This window comes from Gossypium hirsutum, chromosome D10 (genome assembly GCF_007990345.1).
Source record: "Gossypium hirsutum isolate 1008001.06 chromosome D10, Gossypium_hirsutum_v2.1, whole genome shotgun sequence".
NCBI classification, from domain to species: domain Eukaryota; kingdom Viridiplantae; phylum Streptophyta; class Magnoliopsida; order Malvales; family Malvaceae; genus Gossypium; species Gossypium hirsutum.
In genome coordinates this window covers 64,400,642-64,428,625 of record NC_053446.1, presented here as the reverse complement: position 1 = coordinate 64,428,625, position 27,984 = coordinate 64,400,642, and the positions used below count along the sequence as shown (strand labels likewise).

The following is a 27,984-nucleotide window of genomic DNA, read 5'->3' as shown; positions in this document are numbered from 1 at the left end:
ACGTGACAGTTGTTCACTACAGAACAATTGATGCATGCATGCATGCGATATAATTCAATTTAGGTACGGCATTGGTTTGTTTTATTCTAGCTTTGGATTGTTTCTCCTATTGACTAGAAGAGAAATGGGATTTTTATCATTTATATTTTTGTCAGGTTGAATATGAGAAACTTGGGAATGGAGTTATTAGATTCAACTTTTCATCAAAAAGCTGAGATTGCACAGAAATAAGTACAGAATAATCTTTACAGAGAACAAGAAAGATGAAACAAGCACAAACACAATATGTATAGCAATCTTAATCACATCGTCTAAACCCCAAGCTGACATTGATAAGGTAACCATCAAAAGTTGGCAAATCCATCCACCTTTAAGAAGAATTGGAATATTAAAACAGGGGTCAACCTTACTAGTAGAAGTTTACATGTTTGTAGTTCCCAATGCCATGCATGATGCACTTGAAATTCAATATTGAGGTTATAATGTGAAATGGAACAGTTGCAGCCACGTGCTTCAGTAGAGCAACCCAACCTACAATGAAAAGGACGTCTCTATGGTCACTTTATGATGAAGTTGGTTCAGCATGCAGCAAACTCGACAGCATGCAGGCCATGAAGACCAAGACATGCAGGAGCTGCTGATGCAAGCTTATTTTGTTTATTTTGTAATTCCTAGTCAATGAAATGTAATCTTAGTTCATTTCTAACTAAGTTAGGTTGTTGACTGATGTAATTAGCTTATGTATGAGCTGTAAACACAACTTTGTATAAGTTTACAAGCCAAAATTTCAAGTTTCCATGTAATTAGTGGAGGTAGGTGATGTTTAGGTAATTACTTACTGTTTTTGACAAGCTTAGTGCCTGGTTTATGTATTGGCATTGTGCCATTATTCAATTTATGAATGAAGTTCAGTTTGTTCATCAATTTTCCTCTTCATTTTTCTTAGTTTTTCTTCTTTTCTTTTGCTCGAATTCTCTTGTTTACTCAGCAAGTCTCGAGACTTGCTCGACAAGTCTGTGCTGAGTCTATTAGTTTCAGTTACAGCACCAACAATTGGTATCTAGAGCCTATTTCTTAAGGGATCTGTTACACAAATCCATGGCTTCATCAAGCTTTTCACCAGCTGCACCTCAAGTCTTCAATGGAGAAGGCTATCACATATGGGTGGTCAAAATGAAGACCTACCTGCAGGCTTTCGATCTGTGGGAGGTGGTCAACTCTGATGTTGAACCAGAGCCACTTAGAGCTAATCCAACAGTGGCTCAGATCAGGCAGCATGCTAATGAAAGGACCAAGAGGCACAAGGCTATGTCTTGCATCCAGAACTCAGTGTCTGATGTGATTTTCACAAGGATTATGGCCTGTGAATCACCAAAACAGGCCTGGGACAAGTTGCAGGAAGAGTTTCAAGGGACAGTGAGGACAAGGCAGCAACAGTTGTTGAACTTGAGGAGAGATTTCGAGAATTTGAAGATGAAGGAAGAAGAAACTGTCAAGCAATATTCTGACAGGATTATGGCTGTGGTTAATAGCATCAGGCTCTTAGGAGAGCAGTTCAATGAGGCTAGGATAGTGGAGAAGGTTATAGCAACTCTGCCTGAGAGGTATGAGGCAAAAATCTCATCTCTCGAGGACTCAAGGGACCTGTCCACCATCTCCCTGACAGAGTTGATCAATGCTCTATATGCTCAAGAGCAGAGAAGAGCAAGCAGACTGGAGGAGCATCAAGAAGGTGCCTTTCAGGCAAGAACAAACACTGCCTATAAAGGCAAGAAGGCCTGGAGAGACAAGCCAAAGAATGATGCTGCAAGGAGAGAAGGTCAGACTTGCAAGCACTGCAGAAAGGCTGGTCATTCAGAAGAAAAATGCTGGTTCAATCCAGATGCTGTGTGTCAGCATTGTAAGAAGAAGGGTCATGTTGAGAGAGTCTGCAAGAGCAAGGCCAAATCAAGGCACAATCAGTTTCAACAGATGAAAGCTGAGGCTCGAGTAGCTAAGGAGGACAGTGACCAAGAGGAGCAAGTCTTTGCTGTGTCATGCTCAGCTGCTCAGGAAAGGTCTTCATCTGGTTGGCTCCTAGACAGTGGATGCACCAACCACATGACACCTGATGCTACAATCTTCAAGTCTTTAGACAGAAGCTGCAGAACTAAAGTCAAGATAGGAAATGGTCATTTTATTCAAGCTGAAGGCAAGGGTGATGTGCTGATATGCACCCTTACAGGTACCAAAGTGATTTCAAATGTGTTGTTGGTGCCTGAAATTGACAGAAACCTGCTCAGCATAGCTCAGTTGTTGGAAAAAGGTTATTCTGTTGTGTTTAAAGACCACTAGTGCGAAATCAGTGATCCAAGTGGATCCAAACTGATGGCAGTCCCCATGGCTGATAAGAGCTTTGTAGTTGACTAGACAAAGAAGTCAGACATTGCCTACACAGCCACTTCAGATGAATCCAAGCTGTGGCATCAAAGACTGGGACATGCCAACTTCATATCGATGGCCCGAATGATCAGAGAAGACCTGGCTGAAAACTTCATCAACTCAGTGGACCATGATGATGTATGTGAAGTATGTCAGCTAGGAAAGCAGGCCAGACTCCCATTTCCCTCGAATCAAGCCTGGAGAGCCTCTGAAAAACTCCAACTGGTGCATACTGATGTGTGTGGCCCTATGAAGACTGAGTCATTAAGTGGAAATAGGTATTTCATACTGTTCATTGATGATTTCTCGAGATATTGCTGGATTTACTTCTTAAAACAGAAATCAGAGGTGGCCACTGTGTTTTGGAAGTTCAAAACTACTGCTGAGACTGAAACAGGCTGCAAGGTGAAGACCATAAGGTCTGATAATGGGACTGAGTACACCTCAGCTCAGTTCCAAGCCTTCTGTGATAAGGCAGGCATCAAACATCAACTTACCAACACATATACACCTCAGCAGAATGGTGTAAGTGAAAGGAAGAATAGGAGTTTGATGGATATGGCCAGGTGCTTGATGATTCAGAAGAATCTGCCTAAAGCACTATGGGCAGAAGCAGTTAACACTGCAACATACATTCAAAATAGACTTCCAACCAAGGCTTTAGATCAAAAGACCCCATTCGAGGCCTGGTTTGGCTTCAAGCCATCACTGGTTCATCTGAAGGTCTTTAGATGCATCTGTTATGCACATGTACCTGCTGTTAAAAGGGACAAATTGTCTGAAAGGGCTCGACCTGGTGTTTTGGTGGGCTATAGCACTGTTAAGAAGGGCTATAGGATTTTAGATCCTTCAACAAACAAAAAGTCAGTAAGCAGGGATGTGGTATTTGATGAAAGGTCATGTTGGAACTGGGAAAGACATGAACCTGAAGAAGTTTCTGAAGAACTTGCAGCAGACCAAGCTGAGCCAGACCAAAATGTCCCTGAAATGGATATTGATGATGAACCAGTCAGAGGAACAAGGCCATTGGTTGAGATTTATGGAAGGGCTCATGTAGCCATAGCTGAACCAAACAACTTTGAAGAGGCTGAGGCTCAGCAAGGGTGGAAGCAGGCAATGGCTGAGGAGATCAGCATGATTGAGAAGAACCAGACCTGGGAATTGGTTGAAAGGCCAGTCAAAAGGAAGGTGATTGGGGTGAAATGGGTGTACAAAGCCAAGCAGAATGCTGATGGTACCTTGAACAAGCTGAAAGCAAGGCTAGTTGTCAAGGGGTTCAGTCAGAGGTATGGCTTGGACTACCTGGAGACCTTTGCACCAGTGGCTAGGCTCGACACCATCAGACTGCTGATTGCCTTAGCAGCACAGCTCGAATGGAAAATCCATCAACTTAATGTGAAATCAGCCTTTCTGAATGGTTTCTTAGATGAAGACATCTATGTTGAACAACCACAAGGGTTTGAAATAGCTGGCAGAGATCATATGGTCGATACAAACTGAAGAAGGCCCTATATGGCTTAAAACAGGCTCCAAGGGCCTGGTACAGCAGAATCGATGGCTACTTGACTGATTTGGGATTCGATAGAAGCAAGAGTGAGCCAACACTGTATGTCAAAAAGCAAGGGACACAAACACAACTCATTGTGTCCCTATATGTTGATGACCTACTGGTGACAAGAGGAAATCGAGCAGTGCTGGTTGATTTCAAAACCAAGATGCAGGAAGTGTTTGAAATGTCTGATCTTGGGGAGATGTCTTATTTTCTTGGAATGGAGGTGTTTCAAGCACAAAATGAGATATTTCTAAGCCAGAGAAGCTTTGCCACAAAAATTCTGACCAAGTTCTCCATGCAAAATAGCAAGGCAACTAAAACACCTGTTGCTGTTGGAGAAAAACTATCGAGCCAAGGTGTTTTTGAGAAAGTATATGAAACAACCTACAGGAGTCTAGTTGGTTGTTTGCTATACTTGACTGCCACTAGACTAGACATCATGTATGCTGTAGGATTGCTCTCAAGATTCCTGCATTGCTGTAATGAAAAGCATTTTCAAGCTGCAAAAAGAGTGCTGAGATATGTCAAAGGCACTTTAAACTATGGTTTGAAGTATAGCAAAGAAGGCAATCTGAAGCTGGTTGGCTACACTGATAGTGACTGGGCAGGCTCGATAGATGACATGAAAAGCACCTCAGGGTATGCTTTTAACCTTGGATCAGCCATGTTTTGCTGGAGCTCGAAGAAGCAAAGTCTAGTGGCTCAACCTACTGCTGAAGCAGAGTATGTGGCAGCAGCAAGTGCTGTCAACCAAGCCATATGGCTAAGGAAAATCTTGGCTGACTTGAATGTGCATCAAAAGGAAGCTACTGAGATCTTCTGTGACAACCAATCTGCAGTAGCAATTGCTAAAAATCCAGTGTTCCATGGAAGAACAAAACATTTCAGCATCAAGTTGCATGTTGTTCGAGAAATGGAGCAAGCTCAGGAAGTAAAGCTGATCCACTGTAATTCAGAGGATCAACTTGCAGACATTTTAACCAAAGCCCTTAGTGTCACAAGGTTCGAATGTCTAAGAAAGAAGCTAGGTGTTTGCTCCATGCAAACCAAGGAGGAGTGATGAAGTTGGTTCAGCATGCAGCAAACTCGACAGCATGCAGGCCATGAAGACCAAGACATGCAGGAGCTGCTGATGCAAGCTTATTTTGTTTATTTTGTAATTCCTAGTCAATGAAATGTAATCTTAGTTCATTTCTAACTAAGTTAGGTTGTTGACTGATGTAATTAGCTTATGTATGAGCTGTAAACACAACTTTGTATAAGTTTACAAGCCAAAATTTCAAGTTTCCATGTAATTAGTGGAGGTAGGTGATGTTTAGGTAATTACTTATTGTTTTTGACAAGCTTAGTGCCTGGTTTATGTATTGGCATTGTGCAATTATTCAATTTATGAATGAAGTTCAGTTTGTTCATCAATTTTCCTCTTCATTTTTCTTAGTTTTTCTTCTTTTCTTTTGCTCGAATTCTCTTGTTTACTCAGCAAGTCTCGAGACTTGCTCGACAAGTCTGTGCTGAGTCTGTTAGTTTCAGTTACAGCACCAACACTTTATAAAGCATTGGTTAAGCTATGATGAAAATAGAGGAGTCAATTACCATTTGTTTTGAATTGAAACGAAACTGACCTTGTCTCATAAGCACCCAAACATATTTCCTTATTCTAGCTTGGGCAACTGATCAGAAACCTCCGTCACCTGAGAATTTTGCACATTCTGTGCATGATCAAAAGAAACCAAGAATTGTTCAATTAACTATGTATGCAAATGCACCAAATAATATTTTACATATTGTTACGTTATTAAAAACACAAGAATTTAAATCCTTTGAATGATTAGTACCATTTCATCGAACATATGTTTTATAGTAGTGTTAAAGCAGCCTTCCCACTGCAGTTCACCTTTCTTATCTCTTGTTAAGTGCATTTGTTCCAGCCTTGGTGTGCTTAAATCTCCTTGGCAGAAATTCCTCATTTTGGGACACTTTGTCACCTTCACCATTTGTAAGACTGGGAATTCCAACGAGTGATGGGCCAAGGAAAAGCTTGCTAGACATGGCAGACAACTTAGTTGCAAATACTTCAGTTTGGGAAATACAATGCCGCCTTGTATTTCTTCAGCCTCACACGCTATGATTTCCTCTATCATCTCATAATCATCTATGCTCAATCTTTCCAGTAGCGTCAGGCACTTAGCTGTTGAGCATGCGATTAAATTGATGAACCCATGGCATCTCGAAACTTCCAGTGTTGTTAGATTTTTGAAAGACAGCAAAGATGGTTTAAAAGTATTTAACGACAACTCTTGAAGTTGAGACAACCTTAAGTCCTTTAAATGATAGAATACCGATGTGTGCCTTTCCTCTTCGATAAGTCCTTTAGACCGGACTATTTCAGAAATGGAAGCATTGTTTATAACAAGCTTCTGAAGCTTTGGTAGCGACCGAATAAAGCAATATGGAAGTGTAGTTGACCTCTTACGAAAGCAATGAAGGTTAAGAGCATTAAGATTTTGGAAACACTGCAATGAGAGCTGTCCATCACATATCCTCTTCACCATATCATTCGTCTTCAGTGTTAGTTCTTCTAATACAAGGAAAGTGTCCTGGATGTCAATGAATATATTGGACATCGATGAAAGAGTTTTAAATTGGTAAGAACTAGACTCTCATAAAATTAAAAGAGGAGAGAATATTAGCTTTTTCAAAAAGCATTTTATAGGTAATCTCAAGTAATGATCATGGAATATGAAACTGTTCGTGAGCTCACCTCATTGACGCAAAACAAGGGTTGTTGGTTTGAGATTCCAACCTGACTCTCAGGACATTGTGGAGTAAATATCTGTACTTTGAGGCATTCAATAATGTCCATTTGTTTCAATGAAGGCCACTGGGTGGTATGCATCCTAGAGTAGAAACTTTTCAATCGTGGCACCTTACACAATCTAAGGTATATTAGTTCGGGAAATACAAACTTGGTCATCACTGTTTCAGTCACAATAGATTGAGCAGCTGATGTTGACTGTGACTCATCAGCAATGAGTCCTTGCAGCTCAATAATTTCTTCTAACAAATCACAATTTTGAATCTGCAGCCTCTTCAAACTAGGGAAAACAACCTAATAAATCATTTCATTAGGTTAATAACTGAAATATGTATGAAAAAGAAAGAACTTCAAATGAATAAGATCAATCGAAGTAACATAAATTAAAAGGAGAATCCGTGAGGAAATGACCTTCTCATTGAGGAGAGATGAGTTATGAACCTCCAAGTTACTTGCTTGTACATGTTGGCCAATTTCAGGTTTATCTTCGGATACACATTTAGTGGTTTTTAGCAATGGACAATTTGTTAGTACTAAATATTCCAAACAGTGAAATTCAAAGTAATTTTCAAAGGACAAGCTTGTGAGTTTGGGAAGGTGTTTTAGCCACAGCAATTCTAGTTAGAGAAAAACATCTGATTCCTCCCTTGATGTTCCTCAACCAATCCATCCGTGAATATTACTTGTTCCATCATATTACAGTCCAAAATTCGAAGGAATCGGAGTTGCACAAGATCTTTTGCTAAGAAAGACGGGAGCATGTATTTCAAATTGTGACACCTCTTCACCTTCAAGAAATTTAGGTATCCCATAGATGGGGAGGATGAGTGGTGCCATATCTTATGAATGTTGATAGAGGACAAATCCAGACGCTCCAGACTAGGAATGACAACCTGTTGACATAAATATCATTATAAGATAGTATCACTCTTCCTTCTGTACTTTGAAAGACAATCAAAATGAGTAGATGAGTATGAAGATTTATAAACTGATCCAAAGGTTAATATTCACACATCAACTAGACAGTTAAAAGTAACCAAATTTTTTTGGTTAATTACGAAAATGATCCAACTTAAAAATCATGTTCGTAAATGACTTGATTTCTATAGTGCTTACTGCATCGGCCCCCATCATCAGCCAATGATTGCTTTTTTAAAAAAATTGTAGTGGTGTTGCCTAATAAATTGACGGCACCAGACTGAATGTGGCTATATAAAATGTGCAGGGATCCTTTGAAGCGGTTAACATTTTTAGATTGGTTGAAAAAGGGTTGTCGTTCGTATCTGAACCAAATTAAATGTTTTTCAACTTTTGACCTATTTTCATGTTACATTTGTCCTCTTTTAAAATTAGATTTAAATAGCACTTCTTATTCAAATTACCCAAATATATTCCTCAAAAAATTTCCTTAAGTTTATCTAAATTTAAATATACTAGGGAATGAAATGAGAATGCTTGAATTTAGATAAACTTGAGGAAATTGTGTGAGGGGTATATTTGGGTAACTTAAATAAGAATTTTATAAAAAAAAATGAGAATGGTTTATTTTTGTTATTCTTATATTTCTTAAGTGTTATTTAAATTTAATTTTAAAAGGGGATAGACCTAATATGCAAATAGACCAAAAGATGAAGAGCATTTAGTTTGGTGCCCCATATTCACACGAAGACCCCTTTTTTCGCTAATTAAAAAAGGGTAATTACTTCGTCAAGCCTATGAACATTTTATATAATCACACTTCAGTTTGATACCGCCAGTTTTTCCAACGGCACTACTAAAAAACTATTATTTTTAAATAAAATACAATCATTAGTGAATGATGGTAGGTCGGTGCAGCCATTGTGTCTGGCGGCACTGAAAAACACTATAGAAATCGAATAATTTATGTACATAATTTTTAAATTGAGTCATTTTCATAATTAATCAAAAATTTGAGTTACTTTTATAAAAACCCGACAAGTAAATTTAAATAATTATATTGAACATTTTTTTTCTTTCAATGATTTTTTCTATATATGAAATTAAAAAAAAAGCACTAAATCTTTAAATAAAACCCATCTACCTCTCACTTCAATTCTCCTCTATATATTTGGTTCTTTCTTCTTCAAACTCCTAACCTTTTGTTTTCTTGCTTCTTCTCCTTTGATCTCAAATGACCTTTGTGAAGGTCTTCCACAATTATCTCCATCTTATACACCAACAAATTAAAATAAAGGAAGATTAGTTTTCTTTTTTCTATTATTATTTTATTATTTATTGTCTATTAGTATTTAATTTAAAACTTCTCTTAAATTCTTATTGTTTATTAGTATTTAACTTTAAGTTTTCCTTTCAATTCTTATTTTATATATTTACGTTGAAGCTAGCCAGCATGCTGACATGAAGCAATAGAAATTGCCCGAGCCATGCATGTTGCAGCTGAAGATGGTGCTGCTGTTTTAGCTTAGTTTTGTTACTTTGATCAACATTTTGTAACTTAGTTTGATTTGAACCAAGTTGTCACTGTACTTGATGAAATTTTGTCAATGTTTGAGCTGATAAAATAACTGATAAAACAACTTTACTAAGTGTGCAAGTTATGTTTTATTAGTTTCAAGGTTACTTAGTGGTACTAGGTGATGTTTAGGTAATCAAATTATTTTCCTTGACCAGCTCATGTCTGGCATCTGTATTGGCATTATGTCATTGTTTTAGTTAATAAAAATTCCTCTAAGAATTTTTCATTCAATACTTTCTCAATCTTAGTTTCATTTGGTTCTTAATTGTTTAATTTAGTTATTGTTTGTTCTGCAAGTCTCGAGCCTTAAAGCTCAAGAAATTGTTTTGTTTCCTTTATCTTTGTTCATTGTTCCAACAGTTGGTATCTAGAGCCTGTTTCTCAATGGACCTATCATTCTTCAAGTCCAAGAACCATGTCTTCATCTAGATTCTCACCAGCTCTACCACCAGCGTTCAATGGTGAAAACTACCACATTTAGGTAGTGAAACGAATACCTTCCTGCAGGCATTTGACTTGTGGGAAGTTGTTAACTCAGATTTTGAACTAGCACCTCTAAGAGCCAATCCTATAATGGCTTAGATCAGGCAGCATGCAAATGAATGAACTAAGAGACACAAGGCTATGTCTTGCATTCAAAACAGTGTGTCTGATGTGATTTTCACAAGAATCATAATTTGTGAGTCACCAAAGCAAGCCTGGGATAAGCTAAAGGAAGAGTTTCAAGGGACTGAAAGAATAAGACAGCGACAGCTACTGACTTTGAGAAGGGACTTTGAAAACTTGAAGATGAAGGAGGAAGAAATAGTGAAGCAGTATTCAAACAAAATCATGGCTATAGTGAACAGCATTAGATTGCTTGAGGACCAGTTTAGTGAAGCAAGAATTGTAGAAAAGGTTATCTCAACTTTACCCGAGAGATATAAAGCCAAGGTCTCATCCCTTGAAGATTCAAGAGATTTGATAAGTATCTCTTTAACTGAGCTGATCAATGCTCTTTATGCATAAGAGCAAAGAAGGGCTAGAAGACAAGAGGAGCATCAAGAAGGTACCTTTCAAGCCAAGAGCAAACCTGTCTCAAGCTTCTCTGGCAATAAATGGAGAAAAGTCTGGCTCAACAAGCCTAGAAGAGATAGAGTAGGAAGGAGATATCCACTTTGCCCATACTACAAAAGACTCAGTCATCCAACTGAAAATTGTTGGTTTAGGCCTGATGTGCAGTGCAAAGTCTACAAAAAGATGGGTCACTCTAAGAAAGTTTGTAGAAACAAAGGCAAGCTGAGACAAAGTCAACCTCAACAGCCAAAAGCTGAAGCTCAAGTGGAAAAACAAGGTAGTGACCAGGAAGAGCAAGTCTTTGTAGTGTCTTGCTCAGCTGCCAAAGGAAAAGTCATAAAAGGGTGGCTGATAGACAGTGGTTGCACAAACCATATGACTTCTAATGCTGCAATCTTCAAGAGCATCGACAGAAGCTTCAAAACAAGGGTGAAGGTTGGAAATAGACACTTCATCAAGGCAGAAGGCAAAGGAGATGTGCTGATTAACACTTCAACAGGTAACAAACTTGCCTCAAATGTCTTGTTTGTACCTGAAATTGACAGAAACTTGCTAAGTATAGCTCAGTTGCTAGAAAAGGGCTATTTAATTGTGTTCAAAGGCAAATAATGCCTGATCAGTGATCCAAGTGGATCTAAGCTTATGTTAGTAACTATGGCTAATAGAAGTTTTGTAGTAGACTGGAATAAGAGCTCAGACAGTGCCTACATAGTAGTACTAGATGAATTCAAGCTGTGGCACAAGAAGTTAGGCCATGTCAACTACAACTCACTGGCTAAGCTAACCAAAGAAGCTTTGGTTGAAAATTTCACCAATTCTGTTGAGAAGGAGGATGTTTGTGAGGTATGTCAATTAGAAAAGCAGGTCAGACTGCCATTTCCCTTGAACAAAGCCCAAAGAGCCTCACAAAAACTGCAGTTGGTTCATACTGATGTGTGTGGCCCTATGAAAACACCATCCTTGAATGGTAGCAAGTATTTCATTCTTTTTATTGATGATTACTCGAGGTATTGTTGGATTTACTTCTTAAAACAAAAATCAGAAGTGGCCTCAGTATTTTAGAAGTTCAAGTTTGCAGCAGAAACAGAAATAGGTTGCAAGCTGAAGACATTAAGGTCAGACAATGGGACAGAGCATACCTCAGTAATGTTTTAGAGTTTCTATGATGAAAAAGGCATCAAGCATCAACTTACCAACACCTATACACCACAACAGAATGGTGTTAGTGAAAGAAAAAATAGAAACCTGATGGATATGGTAAGATGTCTGTTGTTTGAGAAGAATTTGCCAAAAACCTTATGGGCTGAGGTAGTTAACACTACTGTATATCTTCAAAACAGACTGCCAACAAAAGCATTGGCTCATAAAACTCCATTTGAAGCCTGGTTTCAGTTCAAACCATTACTAGTTGATCTGAGGGTCCTTGGCTTCATATGCTATGCACATGTCTTAGCTGTTAAGAGGGATAAATTAGCCAAGAAAGCACAACCAGGTATCCTGGTAGGCAATAGCAGTGTGAAGAAAGGCTACAGGATCCTAGATCATTTAACTAATGAAGTCTTTGTAAGTAAGGGTGTGTTTCATGAGAAGACATGATGGAATTAGGATAAAAATGATCTAGAAGTTGCTACTGAAGATCTGCTAACTGATTAGACTGAAGCTGATCAAAATGGTCCTGAAATGGATATTGATCACGAACCAATCAGGGAAACCAGACCTTTGAGTGAAATTTATGAAAGAGCTGAAGTGGCTGCAGTTGAACCAAGTTGTTTTGAAGAAGCTGAAGCTCAACAAGGATGGAAACAGGCTATGCTCGATGAAATGAACATGATTCAAAAGAACCAGACCTGGGAGCTAGTTGATAGACTAGTCAATAGGAAAATTATTGGAGTGAAATTGGTGTTTCGAACCAAGCACAATGCTGATTGAACTCTGAACAAACTGAAAGCAAGACTGGTAGTGAAGGGATTCAGTCAAAAGTATGGTATTAACTACTTTGAAACATTTGCACGAGTAGCCAGACTTGACACAATCAGGCTGCTGGTTGCTTTGGCTACACAAAAGCAGTGGAAAATACATCAGCTCGATGTAAAGTTAGCTTTTCTCAATAGTTTCCTTGAAGAAGAGATTTATATCGAGCAACCTGAAGGTTTCAAAGTTGTTGGTGAAGAGGACAAAATGTACAAACTGAAGAAAGCCTTGTATGGCTTAAAACAGGCACCAAAAGCCTAGTATGATAGAATCGATAGCTACCTGGCTAGCTTGGGGTTCGAGAGAAGCATCAGTGAGCCAACCTTGTATGTGAAGAAGAAAGGTATTGAAACACAGCTTGTAGTGTCCTTGTATGTTGATGACCTACTTGTGATAGGTCAAAGTCATGAATTGCTGGTTGATTTGAAAGGAAAAATAGAGAAAAAGTTTAAGATGTCTAATTTAGGATAAATGTGCTACTTCCTTAGCATGGAAGTGTCTCAAACTCAATCAGGGATCTTCCTAAGTCAGAAGGCATTTACCTTGAAGATTCTGAACAAATTCTCCATGCTAAACTGTAAGGCAACAAGCACTCCAGTTGTTGTTGGAGAGAAGCTGTCAAGCCAAGGTGATTTCGAAAAGGTTTGTAAATCAACCTACAGAAGCTTGATTGGATGCCTGCTCTATTTGACTGCCACCAGACCAGATATTATGTTTAATGTAAGTCTGATATCTAGATTCATGCATTGCTGTAATGTGAAGCACTTCCAAGCTGCCAAAAGAGTTCTCAGGTACATTAAAGGTACGCTGAGCTTTGGAATGATGTTCACCAAGGCTGAAAGCATGAAGCTTTTTGGATATGCAGATGTGATTGGGCTGGATCGATAGATGACATGAAAAACACCTCAGGGTATCTGTTTACCATTGGTTCAGCTATTTTTTGTTGGAGTTCAAAGAAGCAAACAGTAGTTGCTCAGTCAATAGCTAAGGCAGAGTATGTAGCAGCTGCTAATGCTGTTAACCAAGCCATTTGGCTAAGAAAGATCATGACTGACTTGAATTTACACCAAAGGAAAGCAACAGAGATCAACTGTGACAACTAGTCTGCTGTTGTAATTCCAAAGAATCCAGTGTTCCATGGAAGAATAAAGCACTTCAAGGTTAAGTTTCATTTTGTTAGGGAAATAGAATAAGCTAATGAGATGAAACTGATTCATTGCAGTTTTCAGGATCAACTTGCTGACATTCTGACAAAGCCCCTTAGTATATCAAGGTTCGAGCATTTGAGAATGAGATTGGGAGTTTGCAGCATGCAAGCCAAGGAGGAGTGTTGAAGCTGGCCAGCATGCTGACATGCAGCAACAGAAACTGCCCGAGCCATGCATGTTGCAGCTGAAGATGGTAATGCTGTTTTAGCTTAGTTTTGTTACTTTGATCAACATTTTGTAACTTAGTTCGATTTGAACCAAGTTGTCATTGCACTTGATGAATTTTTGTCAATGTTTGAGCTGAAAAAACAGCTTTACTAAGTGTGCAAGTTATGTTTTATTAGTTCTAAGGTTACTTAGTGATAGTAGGTGATGTTTAGGTAATCAAATTGTTTTCCTTGACCAGCTCATGTCTGGTATATGTATTGGCATTATGCCATTGTTTCAGTTAATGAAAATTCCTCTAAGAATTGTTCATTCAATACTCTCTCAATCTTAGTTTCATTTGGTTCTTACATGCTTAATTCTGTTATTGTTTGTTCTGCAAGTCTCGAGCCTTAAAGCTCAAGAAACTGTTTTGTTTCCTTTATATATGTTCATTGTTCCAACAATTTATTTATACTTTAAACTTCAACTTTTTTTTAAATATATCTTATTTATTAATATATGGATTTTATTATATTCAATTTTGATAAGGTGTAGCACTAGTATGTATATATAGACCAGACACACTCATGTTGATCAAATCAAAAGAAAATGTGAAATAAGTTGTGCAGATAAATATTGAATACCAAACTTACTTTATTGCTGAAAAAAGTTGCAGTGTTATCATAGATGCCCCCTTCGCCAACCACGCTTTCACTTGCATCACCACTCTCTCTTGAAACTGAGGAAGAAAATGCAGTCATTTTTGGACACTCCTCTATCGTGATATTCCTCAGCTCTGGAAATTCAAGAGCTTGACTTCCCAAATGGAAATTTGTCGAGTTGGAACACGACTTAATTGTTACGGAGAGTAGCGACAGAAATGTAAATTTATGTGTCATGGCTTCCTCCTCCTCCCTAACTACTTGTTCCATTGAACTGCATTCTTCCACTTCTATCCTTCGTAGTAGATTGAGGCTCAAAAGCATAGACGGAGTAAATATGTACTTCAAGCTGCTACATTTATAAAACTGCAGGATGCTAAAGTTTTTGAATACCAAAATTTCTTGAGGGTTTCTAGTCCATATTTCTATCGACTCCAGAAATGTGTCAGAGATGTTGAAATCATAGAGTCCATCCTAAAAATTAATCTGATATTATTCCACTAGATAGCAATCATAAATAGAAAATGGAGACAATAATCAAAATAACGGTTAACAATCTTCAATGGTTATTGAAGTAGTAATAAAATTAATTGTATTAGGACATGAGGAATCTAGCTAGCATTATGAACTTATTAACTTTGTACCTTTTCTGTGTTGAGCAGTTGTATGGTGGTATTAAGGTCACTTGTCCAACTCCATTTCTCACGGTAATGCGACTGTTTTATTCTCTGTAATTGTGGGGTGCTTAAAACTCCCTCAGAAAAGATTTTAACCAAGGACAATGTTCCACAACTAATTCTTCCAAACAAGGAAACTCGAAGTTGTAATACCACGGACAAAAGCTTGTGAGGCTCTTCAAATTGCATAGTTGTAAACATTTCAATTTACTAACAACTATTGTCTGATGACAGTCTCCCTCGTTTCCCACTATTTCTGTCATTTTAGTGCACTCTCTTACGATCATTGTCGTTAATTGCACAAGATTCTTAAGTACTGAGGGTGTAACTAAGTTTGTCATCATTTTACAAAGTGACACATTCAAAATTGTGAGATTTTGTAAAGATGATGAGAAGACTCTAATGTTTATCCAATCATCACAATTGTGAATTGTGAGTGTTTGAAGATCAGAAAGAATATGGTCAAGCTCCGAATCTTTCCTCCAAATATGCTTAAGATTTCTGGCAGAAACCAATTTCAGATTTCTAATTGATGGGAGAGTCTCGACGTCTCCTTTACAAGGGACTACATGTTTGAAATCAAAATTAGAAACCTCAAGTCTTTTCAGATTGTAGAATCTTCGGACGAAAGGAAATAAAGAAAATGGAGAGCCACCACTCACTGCAAAAACTTTAATACGTTGAAACAAGTCTGGTGGAAATTGGTCCACATCACCAAAATTTCGTAACTCAAGTTCCTCTAATTTGGGAATGACCTTGGAAACCAATTAAATATATACAAGTTAGGCTCAATGTTGATGTATATGCTTTAAATAAACAAACAAACAAACAAAAAAGATTTACAATTTTAGTGTTTGATTTTGATGATTAAATCCCAACAAAATCAATATTAAATCAAATGAATCCAGAGTAGATGATTTTTTTGTTTTAAGAAAACACAATACCTTGAGAATAAAAACTGATAAAAATTACACAACATGAAAGCCGAAAGAAGAGTAGCAAATCTAGATTAAAACAGATAAACAACCATTGTTATATATATATATTTCTATGATAAAAAAATATAAGCAGAACAGTGTAGATAAAACACCAAGGTTTTAAAATATTAGACTGACTTAATTTGATGGTTAAATTAACGAATTTAATAAAAAAAGACCTAATTGATATAACCTCAATAGTTTAAGGATGTAATTAGAATGTTTTAAATTTTGGGACTAATTTAAAATGAAGGTCATAGTTTGAGATGTCCAGGGTAATTAACTTTTAAAATTTTGACTTTTTATTGAGTGGCCATTTTTTTTAGCAAACTAAACGTTCTATTTAGTTTTGACCCACATATACAGTCACTTAATTCTTAAAATATTTTCATTTTGGTCACTTAAAAACAACTAAAATTTCAATTTAATCACTGTTGCTAGAGAAATTAAATATCTTAATTGCTAGGCTGCAAAGTCCCTAACAGGATGCTAATGTAGCATTTTTTTTTCATAATAATAAATTTAAACCTCAATATTTATACATTTTATCAAATTGAACTACATTCTAAAAAATCAAGATTAACACTCAATATTTACCTATTATATTTATTAAGTCTTGTTTTTAAAAATTGAAAAAAATAATTATAAATGTAACAAAAAAAATTAAAATATACATATTAAAAATTCAAAAATATGAAAAAAAACTTCAAATCAAACAAAATATAAACTTGAGATGCTTGTCGCAGTGGTTTAAATCATAAAAAGAAATATAGTTGTAATGATATACTTACCTCTTCAACCAGCAAAACTGGCTGCTCATTTCCTTGGATTAATCTAAGATGTTCCGATGCCACTATCTTTAGCAAAGCAGAACTATCTGTTGTCAATTTTTTCAACATCGGCCAGACTATTGTATGTTGCCCTTCATAGAAACATTTGAGCTTTTCTACCCCACTAACCTCAAGGTAAGACACTTGCGGAAACTCAAACCTCACAGGCTGCTCCTCCACTCCATCCCCTTTCGATACAATCTCCTCAACTCCACAATCAGTGATGCGTAAATGTTCAAGTTGTGGAAGATCTTTGGCTATTGATACTGGAAATAGATTTTTCAAACTCCCACATCCCCAAACACTTATTTTTTGTAGATTTTTAAAGGAATCTGGTGCTAGGTCATTATAAAATATCATCTTCACATTACTCAAGTTAGAGATATTCATGTCTTCCAAGCTTGGAACTGCAATCTATTCATATATATATATAATCCATGCCCATAATAAGGTTAACTCAAATAATGAAGGCAGAAAAAAAAAACAAGGACAAATCAACAGATTTATGCAAGAGTGTAAGACTAATGAAATAAATCACCTTCTCACTGAAGAGAGCGTGCATGCCGGACTGATTACTATTCTGACTAATGAATTCTATTAACTTGGGGCAACGCTGAATCTTTAGCACTTTCAACAATGGGAACTCAATATTGTGGTTTCCTGAGTTGAAGAAGATGAGGTTTGGAAGACCCACTATATGCAGGGAGTTTAATCGAGGGAAACAAATCACATCTTTCCTTTCTTCTTCAATTTCCTCTGTAAGTATTATGTCCCTTAAGCACTTGCAATCCTCTATCTGAAAGTATTGGAGCTGCACCAGACTTCCAGCGAGAGAGGGTGATAACAGATGCTCCAACTTGCCGCATCCTTTGATGATCAACCTCCTCAAATTCGTAATCCAATGACATGTCTGGTTTTCGATTGAGGGAAAATAAATTGCACATATTTACACACAATTCTTTTAAAATAAAGGTAGTATGTAACATAATTTGAAAATATGATTTTCAATTTTAAAGATAATTTTAGTTCAATTTGGGGGCTCAAATTTCATTTTAAGAATTAAAAAAAATTGTTGGGTTTAAATTTAGTTTATTGAATTGATTTTGTACTTTCAATCGATTTGGATTAAAAATTAAATTTTCATTTGTTTTGGATTTGAAATTTATTTTTTAGCTCCAAAAAAATCATTGCACAATATTATTTATTTCTATTATTAGAAGTATTAATGGGCATATAAATAAAAGTTGTATAAGAAAATATAAGTAAAGCCAAACAAATACCTGTTTATTGAAAAGTAGTAAGGGCTTAGTGGAACACCTTTCGTCTGGAGAGCAAAAGCTAACGAGTTGCGGTAGATTTTCAAGTTTGATGAAGCATAATTCAGAAAATCCAATTTTGTTCGTTTTGATATATTGGACATGCCTACCATTTTTGACATGAAGTCTCTTTAAATTTGGAAGATCTTTCCCATTATTTAACTCCACAAATACATTCTTGACGCCTTCAAGTCCCTCTAGGCACAAATCTTCTGTCTTTATCAACAACATTTTCATCCCATTGTCCAAATCAATGTTTGTATATAACATGAGCTTCAATGTTTTCGGAGATTCATAATTATGGAAACAATTATATGCTCCATAATTACCTACGAAAATCTTGAATCTGTCTAATGTTTCAACAAACCGGTGTTTTGGTATCATTTGGACATCAAGAATATGAACATATAAAGTAGTTAGACAAGGCAAATTGTTTAATTCATCAAGGCTTGCATTTTTCCTCTCATTTTCAACTATTCCTCCCTTCTCCCATTCAACAAAGCTCCCCCTCATATATAATTCTTCTAATTTAGACAAACCTGATAAGATATTCGGTGGGATGATTTTGAGTTCTCTACACCAACGCAAATCTAACAACCTTAATTGAGTCAATTGTGCCATCTCCTTAGGTAATTCTTTGATACCTGACTTAGAAAGGTCGAGGATTTCTAAATTCTTGAGCTCTCCAAGGATGGTGATGTCATCAACTGCACATTCTTTTAGACACAACATGCGAAGGTCCGTGAGGTGAATAATTGATTCAGGTAGGGATGGAAACTGCATTCCGAACAAATCTAAGACTTTGAGGTCTTCGGTTTGTTTGAAAAAATTGGGAGGAATTTTAACCGCGCCATCATAGGCCATACGGAAAAAGGAAAGTCCTGAACACTCCATCTCCTTAGGAAGGTTAGCTATAATCTGAGGACAACGTAAGCTGATCACATTCCACGTCTTCATTTTCTCCTTATCGGACCACTCCTTTGGAGCATGATCTCTCAAAACAAGCATACGGTAGTCCTTCAATGCGATAGCTATAGCAGCATCCCAAACAACATCATGGATATCAAAGCGCTTATCATTATAACTATCAAGCAACAAGGCAGACGCTTTGAGATTAGCCACAACCGTCAATACTTTATTTCTAGCTTCTTCCATAGTGTGGACACCATCAAATAAACCCAAACCTAGAGTATATCTTACCAAGTCCTCAACGAGACCATTATGGCCTATTACACTGCAAAGCAAGAAAGTCAGCTTAACTTCCTCGCTTTCTAAATAATTAAAACTCCACTCTATAGCTGAATATGCCGCAGCTATCCCCATGAAGTTGCTTGACGAATGCCTCTCCAGTTCTCGTAAAGCATTCTTCCATTCAAACAATCTTTTGTTTCTCAAAGCCCCTGCAACTGTCGCAATGGCTATCGGTAGTCCTGCACATTTGTTGGCTACCTCCATAGCTATAGGCTTCAAATCGCAACTTTCATCACAGTCGCCAGCCTTCTTCTTGAACAGGTCCCAGGCTTCCTTTTCATTTAAAAACCCAATGGGAAATTTTTTCTGAGCATCCATCCCATTTGATAAAACATTGAGCTCTCTAGAAGTTAATAGTAATTTGCTGCCCTTGTGTTCATCTCCCAAAGGAATCCCTACTTCCTCAATATCAACCTTTCCCCAAATGTCATCCAAGACAACAAGAATCCTCTCCTCTTCCTTCAATCTTTCTCGTAGTCGAAATGCCTTTCCAACCATACTCTGTTCCTCAAATTGCAAGCCCAAGAAGTCTGCAATTTGGTTCTGAATCTTCTCAATATCGATGGCTTGAGTTACGGTTGCTATGACAACCGAATCAAACAACTTGCCCTTTACCTTTCTAGCAATTTCTTTGACCAGCGTTGTTTTTCCAATCCCACCCATACCATGCACCCCAACAACGCTGACGCTATCATCTTTTAGTGCCTCCATTATTCCGTTCAAAATCGACGTTCTTGACTCGAATTCCTCATAACCTTTAACTGGTGCAACCACGATACCTTGCAGAGCTGCACGATAGGAAACCCTTTCAAACTTGCCATGTTCAAGTAGCTCGGCAACAGCCTTTGCCTCCTCTTCAGCTTTCAGGCTAAGCTTGTAACGAGTCCTGAAATTGGTACACAAACCAATGAAACACTTTTTCTTTGCTTTTTCTTCATCTTGCATCACTTTCTCTACTTGTTCAAGGATCTTTTCGTCGACTGCAGACAGCCATTTGTCAACATCACCTGCGATCTCCTCACCGTTTCGTTTAGCTGTATCAACAGAATTCTGTACTCCGTCCCTTGCATCTTTCAGCCTATTAGCTCGGTTCTTGAGGGTCTCAACATATTTCTGATGATTGGAAAGGTATTTGACATGGTTTTTGATAGGAGAGATCGTATTCTCTACAGCTTTAGCGACAATAGAGCCAACGATGGCAATAACAAACTCCATTGAGAGAGCAAACTGAATAACCACAGCGACAACGAAGACCAAAACTTGAATTATCTTATATTTTAAAAAAAAGAAAAGAAAAAGAAAACTCATTTGCATAATCTTAACTACCATTGAAGGGTTAAAATTTTAAAATTATAAATATGTGCTTAATGTTACTTTTATGACAAATAAAGTTATTTTGTTAATAGATAATTATTTATTAATATAGACATATATCTACTGATATTTTCTAATAATTATCTTTTTTTAAGGAATACTTTTTCCTAAGCATTGAAGGAATAAATTGTCTTTTTACACTTTGAATATTTTTACAACACATCTTTTAAATTTTTTTAATTATTATTTAAAAATTAAATCTTTCTAATTATTTTGAAATATAAATTTTTTATCATGAAATTAAATTTCTTTTAAATTAATTTAAACTAATTCAAAATTATACCTATTTCTTATATTTTGATTAAAGCAATAATTTATGGGTGATTATTTGGTATACTAGCAATATTTTTTTATTCCACAAGCCATTTTAAAAAGTTTAAGTGTCTCTTTTTTAAAATTTTTAATTTTTTTTATATTTTACTATACTCTTATAAAACACTTGTCAATCTCTTGACCTTATTGATGGAGTCTAAAAATATTGTTGGAAGAATTACTTTTATGGAAACTTTGAGGCATATTCTCAATAGTTAAAAGTGGAGAGTTGAATCATAATTTTATGGTTTCATATTCTACTCCATGAGACCTTTACAATAGTATATCATATGCTCAAAATGGTTGAGTGGTGAATGAGAAATTGATGCTCAAAGTAAGCTACTTGAAAATATTGTTGAGAAAAAGTAAAGGCTCAGATCCCACATTGGTTAAATACCAATGTGCTTATGTATGTGAACTCTCTTTAAAAATAATTGAATAACGAAGCTTGTAACATTGTCTCAAGCGTAAGGGGGGTGTAGGTCCAAATCTAATGGGGTTGAGTGCACCTGCATGACGTGGACAACGCGAAATGTTTGGACCGGTCGGGCCCATGCGGATATTTTAACCCTTGCGGATATTTTATGCCCAACACGAATTTATTTTTCCTCAGTAGACATAATCTGCTTATATATGGACAGTATCTGATTTGATTTAATTTTTAAATCAAATTGATTTTTTGCTCGTTATCCTAAATGCCTATAAAAGGTTGTGTATTCTGGAGGATTAAACACACATTCAAATAATTTTTTATGCCAAAATTCTGTTCATTTAAAAACTCTTCCTTTTCCTCTCTGTTTTCAAACATTCTTGTGATAGAAAAAGGCAAAATTCGTTCGTTTACTACTTTGATCACTTTTGTTATTGTATCCTGGGAGACTTTCGACTAACATTTCTCCAAGTACCGTAGGAGCGGCCAAATCTATCTTAAGGAAACTGTGTTTCACAGGCCTCAATGTTTCGTAAAATCTCAATTCTTATTTATTTCAACTTTTTCTTATGTTTTTATTTGATTCATATTTAATAAATTAATTATAAATCATTCTATTTATATTTTATTTCATATGTGTTTATTAATAATTAATTTATTTTGTTCGATAACATGTTTTGTCTAATAAATATTAATAATAAATTGTGGAAATTATTTAGTAAGTGGAGGTTTTAGACTCTACAAGTAGGGTCAGGAGGTTGACAAGTATCTTACAAATGTGTAGTAATATATTTAAAAAATAGAGACATATGTCAATATTTTAAGACTACTTATGGAATAAAAAAAGTACATTGTCAGTGTACCAAATACTCACTTTATTTATATTTATATTTTTTATTTATTTTTTAATATTAATTCATATTTTTAATATTATGTGATAACAAAATTAAAATTTATTAACATTAAGGAGAAGGATCCACTTATATATGTAAAAGCTAAAGGAATTTTACACACTTCCGTAACTATTTATATAATTAATATTTTAACGATCCAACTGTTATATTTTATGGTCTATTCATATAGGTTATACATGTCAAATTTGATGTAAATTTAAAACTTCTAACTATTTTATTTTTGTAAAAAAAATTCAATCGTTGATTATATATTAGTGTATAGATTATTTTAGATCGATACGATAGAGATATCGAATCAGTTCAAAAATTTACATGCATTACAAGTACAATTATATATATATTGATAAATTAAACGGTTAAATCGTTAAAATATTAATCATATAAATAATTACGGAAGTTTGATTTTAGTGACTAATATCAATAATATCTTTTTGTTATACTAAAAATTTCTAACAATAATTTTACAATATATAAGAAAATTTTTTTGTTCATTAATGTTCTTTTTTTTTAGTTCGCTGCACATTTTTTAAATTAGTTAATTCTTTAAATATTGAAATTCCAAATTTCAAAATAGTATATTATGTTATAAAAGCAATTTCTAAATAATATATAAACAAACACTTTTAAATATATAAAAAATATATATATTTAATTTGTTTTTTTAAATGATTCTTCATATAATTTTAGTGGACTATCAAACCAGCTTTCCAACCATACATAGTTTTGAATGGAAATAAAGCATCGAATAAAAAAAAGGTGGTCGACTACAAGAGAAATCACCCAACCTCTGAATAACCATGAAGCAGCAAGTTGTTGATACATCCCAAACACAAGTGCTTATGCAGCATTCCTAATACTCACCCCTTTTTAGAGATTTAAAGCATAAAAGAAGTCTATTCTCGTGGTTAAACCCAAAGATTTAAATAGCGGTCCGTTAGTATCGGGTATAAACATTAAATCCAATATAAGCAAGAAATAATAAAAACTCCTAGTCAGGTATCTCCTAAGGTTTAGAGTACTTCTACCTAAGGTAAGTTCCTAAAGCTCACTATATGAGGTTTAGTTTCTAGAGTAAAGGTACCCGACTAACAGATTCCTCGATCCTCACCCATTATAGGCTCATGTGGATCGAGTTCGGTTCAGGGGGACACATTTCCCTATGGCTACACGGAGATGAAAATCTCACGAAGACATAGGTACAGATGTATCCCGGAAGCGGTCCACTACCCTGCACGGAGGTGAAAACCTTACGAAGGACTAGTTTCTCGCTCCCACTTAAGGGTAAAATGCAAAATGCAAATGCAAGGTTACCAACATTCCATGGTAAAAAAAATGAAGGGAAATCATGATTTTAAAACCCAAATTTGATTTTCGATCACAAGACGAACAAATAACCAATTTATGGCTCGACTCGTTAGTGTCTCCAATGGAGTCGCCAAGCTGTCGAAACCGTTTTTTGAAAAACAAAAATTTAGTTGTTGACTTTTAAAACAAAACTGGAGTCGCCACCGATCTTTTATTAAGGTGTGATCGGGTCACCTTAAAAATTATTTTGGTCTACGAATTTTGAGAAAACGAGTTCGGGAGTCGGTTACGCACGAGGAAGGGTTAGCACCCACGTGACGCCCAAAATCGGTACCAAATTGATCATTTAATGTCTTAGTGTCGAAAGTTAAAAAGATTTTAAAATAAGCTTGAATGATGAAATTTGTAAAAGGATAACAAATTGTTCAAGTCATGTAAAGAAATCGAGTCCCAATACGTTAGGGTACAATTCCTCATAATCCCCGAACTTTGAATATCACTTTTATTTCATGCGAAAATATTCATTTCAAGAAAATAACATGCCACACCCAATACGTTAGGGCACGACAAGTTAAGTTCCCAAAAATGATTTTTATGCTCATGCATTTTGAATAAAGAATATCCTTGGTTATTTAAGATTAACAAAGAAATCTGAACCCAATACGTTAGGGCTCAATTTCCCTCGAAAATCTCAAGCTTCGAACATTGCTTTTATTCAAAAAAAAACCTTTGGAGCGAGAAAATAACTTTGATGTATGGTTAAAACCAAAACATATTTTTAAAAAGGGTACGTTAAAAAGGTAATGTACAATATGATACAAATATTTTAATTTAAATTATATGTATATATGTGTTTTCAAAATATAAGTATAAAGCATAAATGAATTTTGAAAACATGTATATGCATACATTTTAAAAAATATAAGTGTACATAAAAGGGAATGAAATATACAAAACAAAACTTATAATAATATGCATGTAGTGAAAATTGTGAAGATAAAAATAAAAAAACATATGTATACGTGCATATATTTACAAAATAAAAATGTATGAGTATATAAGTAGGTAAATCATGAAAATATGTACATATTTAGATACTTATATATATAGGTGCAATATGAAAATAATGGAATGTGTAGAACAATAAAATGTTTATAATAATTTTAAAAGAATGTATATATATATATTATAAAATATGAAAAAATATATAAATATAATAGAAATATAAATGTATATACGTATATATGTATATAAAAGCTAAAAAGAAATAATAACAATATATATATAAAATATGTATATGTATTAGAGAAATATTTAATATATATATCTATTAGCATACATATGCGTATATATGTAAGTATAATTATAATACTATATAATATAATAATAATAATAATAACAAAAACTAAAAAAAAAACTACAAAAAAAAAACCTTAAAAAGCACCATTAAGGATTAAACTGAGAGCTAAACGAAGTTAAAAGGCCAAATTTAAAAATAGAAAACACCAGGAAGGACCAAAATGATACGCGCACAATGAGAGGAGGACTTAAAAAGTAATTTTCCCAAATCGCTGAAGCACTGTGCAGTGACATGGATTAAATCGTCAGGCGAGCAAAATATTTGGGCCAAATTTTAAAAAACAGTGGACTTGATTAAAACACGTCACAAAAAAAGAGGGATTAGTAGCGCAAATCTCCCATTTAAGGTTGATATGCGCGGACCCCACCCCAAAAACCAAACGGCCTGCTTTGTCCATCTTTTAGCTTTTAAAAGAACAAAAGAAAATTAAACAATAACATTTATTTGTTCTTTTGGGTTTCCCTTTCCAGAGGAGAAACCAGACCCTTTTAGGGTTTCCTCAACCCTCGAACGCCGCCGCTCAGCCTCGCGCCAAGGCTCCGACTGCGACGGAGATAGCGCCGACTCGACGAATCCGGCGAGAGAGGTAAGTCCTTCCTCCCTTCTTTATATTTTAAATTAAAAATAAATAAAAAATAAAATAAAAAAGAATGGAGAAAATGAAAAAAAGTAAACACGATTCACCTTCAAAAATCTCTTTGTAATCTCAGTATTTTCTCCCTATTTTTGTATTTCAGTATTCTCTCAATACAATATTGGTTCCCCCCATTTTACAGATTTTTGATGGCTTTTTATAGCCAAAATTACAGCAAAATAAAAGTAAAAAATCCTATTTCATTATTTGTTGCGTCTATTGCTGTTTGGATCCGCTTTTCTCGTAGGTATGGAGGCCGTGGAAGAGGTGTACGTGCGCGGAGGATGCGGCGGCAGTTAGGGAGGCTGCTGTTGGGCATGCGGCTGAAGCTTGCTGCTTCTTAGGCTAGGTTATTTTTGAATATGGGTTTGGTCTGTAGATGGGCCTGCTGTATTTTATTTTGTATAGGCCCGGGCAGAAAAAATTGGTATTACAATCATAAAAATTAAAAATATATATGAAATACGCGTGAATTATTATATGTATTTCAAAATTTATCGTTTCCGTTAAATAATAATTTAATTCTTTTTAAAAAGTTGATGATTAAATTCAACTCTTTTTTAAGGGTTTAAAGCCAAATTGTGTGACATTGTAAATTTTCTTTGGTGGCATGGGGGCATGGAAGGAAAAATAATAATTGTGTGATTTGAGATTTTCTTACCTATGAAATTAAAAAAAATAAAAAATATTTTTTTATTGAATAAATTGGTCACTCTAAAAGAAATAGAATAGTTTAATCCTTATCAATTTTGAAAGTAACCACGAACAATTAATCAAGCGCCAATAGTTTACGTTAATTATACATATTTTTTATTAGTATAAAAATAAATTTAATCCTTGATAATTGTATATTTTGCGTAAATGTTGATAGAATGTGTAATTATTACGGGTTAAATATGTTAAATCATGATTAAATTGACGAAATGTGTAAATGTTGTGGGTTAAATTTTTTAAATCGATGACAATTTGATAGAATGTGTAAACTTTGAGGGCTAAATTTATCATTATACCAAGAAAACTATGTATAATTGATGAAAAATATTAACGTTGTGATTAATTGTCCTTAATTTATCACTTCCAAAAATAGAAATAATTGAATAACTTAGATATTTTTAGAAATACCAATTTTTTCAATTTCGAAATTGAAATCGAGTAGAGACACATGTTTTAATATATTTACCGAAATTGGGGTAATTCTGAAATCAATTGCCATTCTTCATTTTAATATATTTCATTATTAGTTGCTTATGTTTTTTTTTATGGTTTATGCATGCACTGTGTTTGTTTTTTTCTTTTTTGCAACAATGAGTAACATAGACAATAAATAATGAAATATTAAGGGCATAATACAAATCTCAAATATGAATTATAAAATGGATATAAAAGATACAAATAAAAATATCAGATTAATCCTCATATTTTTTTCCCTCAACAAATAAAATTCATTAGAAATTAAAGGGTGTTGCTTGGAGCAAACACTGTAACATTCAAAGCATCAAAACACCTTAAGAACCAATCCATAACCAAATGGACAGTTACACTAATAAACCATAAACCATAAACTCCATGGATTGGAACACTTGGTTAATTATGGATGAAGGCCGGCTTGGAAATTCATACTTGAGACCTGCCAACCTTGCAACGTATAAGCGAGACAGTCAACCGTAAAATCAGAGGATCAACAACCAAATGGCAACAATCAGTAAAGCCTACAACTGAAAATTTAAAACTTGATCAGAATCCACTTAACATTAGGCCCTGTTCTTCCATCAGGCAAATACCAACAACCCATTGATTCAATTTCGGCCGTCTTTTCAGAATCAGCCGTATCATTAGTAGATAATTGCCTACTTTTATCCCTCATTAAGGAATAATATATATATTATATTTGTAAAGATACTTGATAGCTTTAAGCTGACATTGATATGGTAACCATCAAAAGTTGGCAAATCCTTAAAACAGGGGTCAACCTTACTAGTAAAAGTTTACATGTTTGTAGCCGAATGCCATGCATAATGCACTTGAAATTCAATTTTGAGGGTATAATGTGAAATGGAACAGTTCAAATAGTAGTTTTACAAAAACTGAAATAACCTTTCACATTTTACCAAAAGTTGCAGCCTCGTACTTCAGTAGAGCAACTCAACCTACAATGAAAAGGGCGTCTCTATGGTCACTTTATAAAGCATTAGTTAAGCCATGATGAAAATAGAAGATGAATTACCATTTGTTTTGAATTCAAACGAAATTGAGCATTTCGCATACGCACCCAAAC

At 35.2% G+C, this 27,984-nt stretch overlaps 4 protein-coding genes and 1 long non-coding RNA gene across 10 annotated transcripts in view; 2 read left to right on the top strand and 3 right to left on the bottom strand.

The window, feature by feature from the left end:
• Positions 1-266: 266 nt before the first annotated feature.
• Positions 267-20,911, bottom strand: LOC107943598 (probable disease resistance protein At4g27220). Of its 3 annotated transcripts, XR_005919914.1 has the most exons (7): positions 18,094-20,911; positions 17,352-17,723; positions 16,775-17,227; positions 14,974-15,761; positions 14,321-14,803; positions 7,200-7,681; positions 6,941-7,082 (listed from the first exon to the last, which is right to left on the bottom strand). XR_005919914.1 is itself a non-coding variant. In XM_041103608.1 (5 exons), the coding sequence occupies exons 1-5, from the start codon at positions 20,707-20,709 to the stop codon at positions 15,524-15,526; spliced, it is 3,582 nt and encodes a 1,193-aa protein (XP_040959542.1). In that variant the 5' UTR covers positions 20,710-20,909; the 3' UTR covers positions 15,393-15,523. The 3 variants fall into 3 exon arrangements, 1 of the variants encoding a protein (XP_040959542.1); XR_005919915.1 differs by lacking the exons at positions 6,941-7,082; positions 7,200-7,681 and adding an exon at positions 267-531; XM_041103608.1 differs by lacking the exons at positions 6,941-7,082; positions 7,200-7,681; positions 14,321-14,803 and having other exon boundaries at positions 15,393-15,571; positions 15,669-15,761; positions 18,094-20,909.
• On the bottom strand, positions 5,626-7,919 carry LOC107943600 (probable disease resistance protein At1g61190). The gene is made up of 5 exons (XM_016877373.2): positions 7,905-7,919; positions 7,472-7,681; positions 6,735-7,082; positions 5,809-6,570; positions 5,626-5,682 (listed from the first exon to the last, which is right to left on the bottom strand). Exons 1-5 carry the CDS (start codon positions 7,917-7,919, stop codon positions 5,626-5,628), a joined length of 1,392 nt encoding a protein of 463 aa, XP_016732862.2.
• LOC107943601 (uncharacterized) lies at positions 9,910-10,950 on the top strand. Its single transcript, XM_016877374.1, has 2 exons — positions 9,910-10,252; positions 10,295-10,950. The coding sequence occupies exons 1-2, from the start codon at positions 9,910-9,912 to the stop codon at positions 10,948-10,950; spliced, it is 999 nt and encodes a 332-aa protein (XP_016732863.1).
• Positions 20,912-25,481: 4,570 nt separating the features above from the next.
• On the top strand, positions 25,482-26,244 carry LOC107944981 (uncharacterized). The gene is made up of 2 exons (XR_001696403.2): positions 25,482-25,661; positions 25,957-26,244. It is a non-coding gene; the product is annotated as an uncharacterized lncRNA (long non-coding RNA).
• A 998-nt stretch (positions 26,245-27,242) lies between these two features.
• LOC107941480 (uncharacterized) overlaps positions 27,243-27,984 on the bottom strand; it is a 98,798-nt gene continuing 98,056 nt past the window's right edge. Inside the window, exons 11-12 of one of the 4 annotated variants that reach the window (XR_005919903.1) lie at positions 27,804-27,856; positions 27,269-27,344 (exon numbers count right to left, since the gene is read on the bottom strand). The gene's annotated coding sequence lies outside the window, so the exon portion shown is untranslated. Of the gene's footprint in view, positions 27,425-27,706; positions 27,857-27,984 lie in introns of those variants that run through there. The other 3 variants (XR_005919902.1, XR_005919904.1, XR_005919899.1) reach the window with 3 other exon arrangements.

What these genes read in the sequence shown, in the direction of transcription:
- LOC107943598 (XM_041103608.1), bottom strand. Translation starts at nt 20,709, where the DNA reads ATGGTAGTTAAGATTATGCAAATGAGTTTTCTTTTTCTTTTCTTTTTT. An exon ending in TACTACTTTTCAATAAACAG is followed by an intron (nt 17,724 to 18,093) that starts GTATTTGTTTGG and finishes ATCGAAAACCAG; the next exon opens with ACATGTCATTGGATTACGAA. An exon ending in AACGTATTAAAGTTTTTGCA is followed by an intron (nt 15,572 to 15,668) that starts GTGAGTGGTGGC and finishes TCAAACATGTAG; the next exon opens with TCCCTTGTAAAGGAGACGTC.
- LOC107943600 (XM_016877373.2), bottom strand. An exon ending in ACTGTAATATGATGGAACAA is followed by an intron (nt 7,083 to 7,471) that starts GTAATATTCACG and finishes ATGATTTATTAG; the next exon opens with GTTGTTTTCCCTAGTTTGAA. An exon ending in AACATATGTTCGATGAAATG is followed by an intron (nt 5,683 to 5,808) that starts GTACTAATCATT and finishes GATCATGCACAG; the next exon opens with AATGTGCAAAATTCTCAGGT.
- LOC107943601 (XM_016877374.1), top strand. Translation starts at nt 9,910, where the DNA reads ATGTCTTGCATTCAAAACAGTGTGTCTGATGTGATTTTCACAAGAATC. An exon ending in AGATTCAAGAGATTTGATAA is followed by an intron (nt 10,253 to 10,294) that starts GTATCTCTTTAA and finishes TTTATGCATAAG; the next exon opens with AGCAAAGAAGGGCTAGAAGA.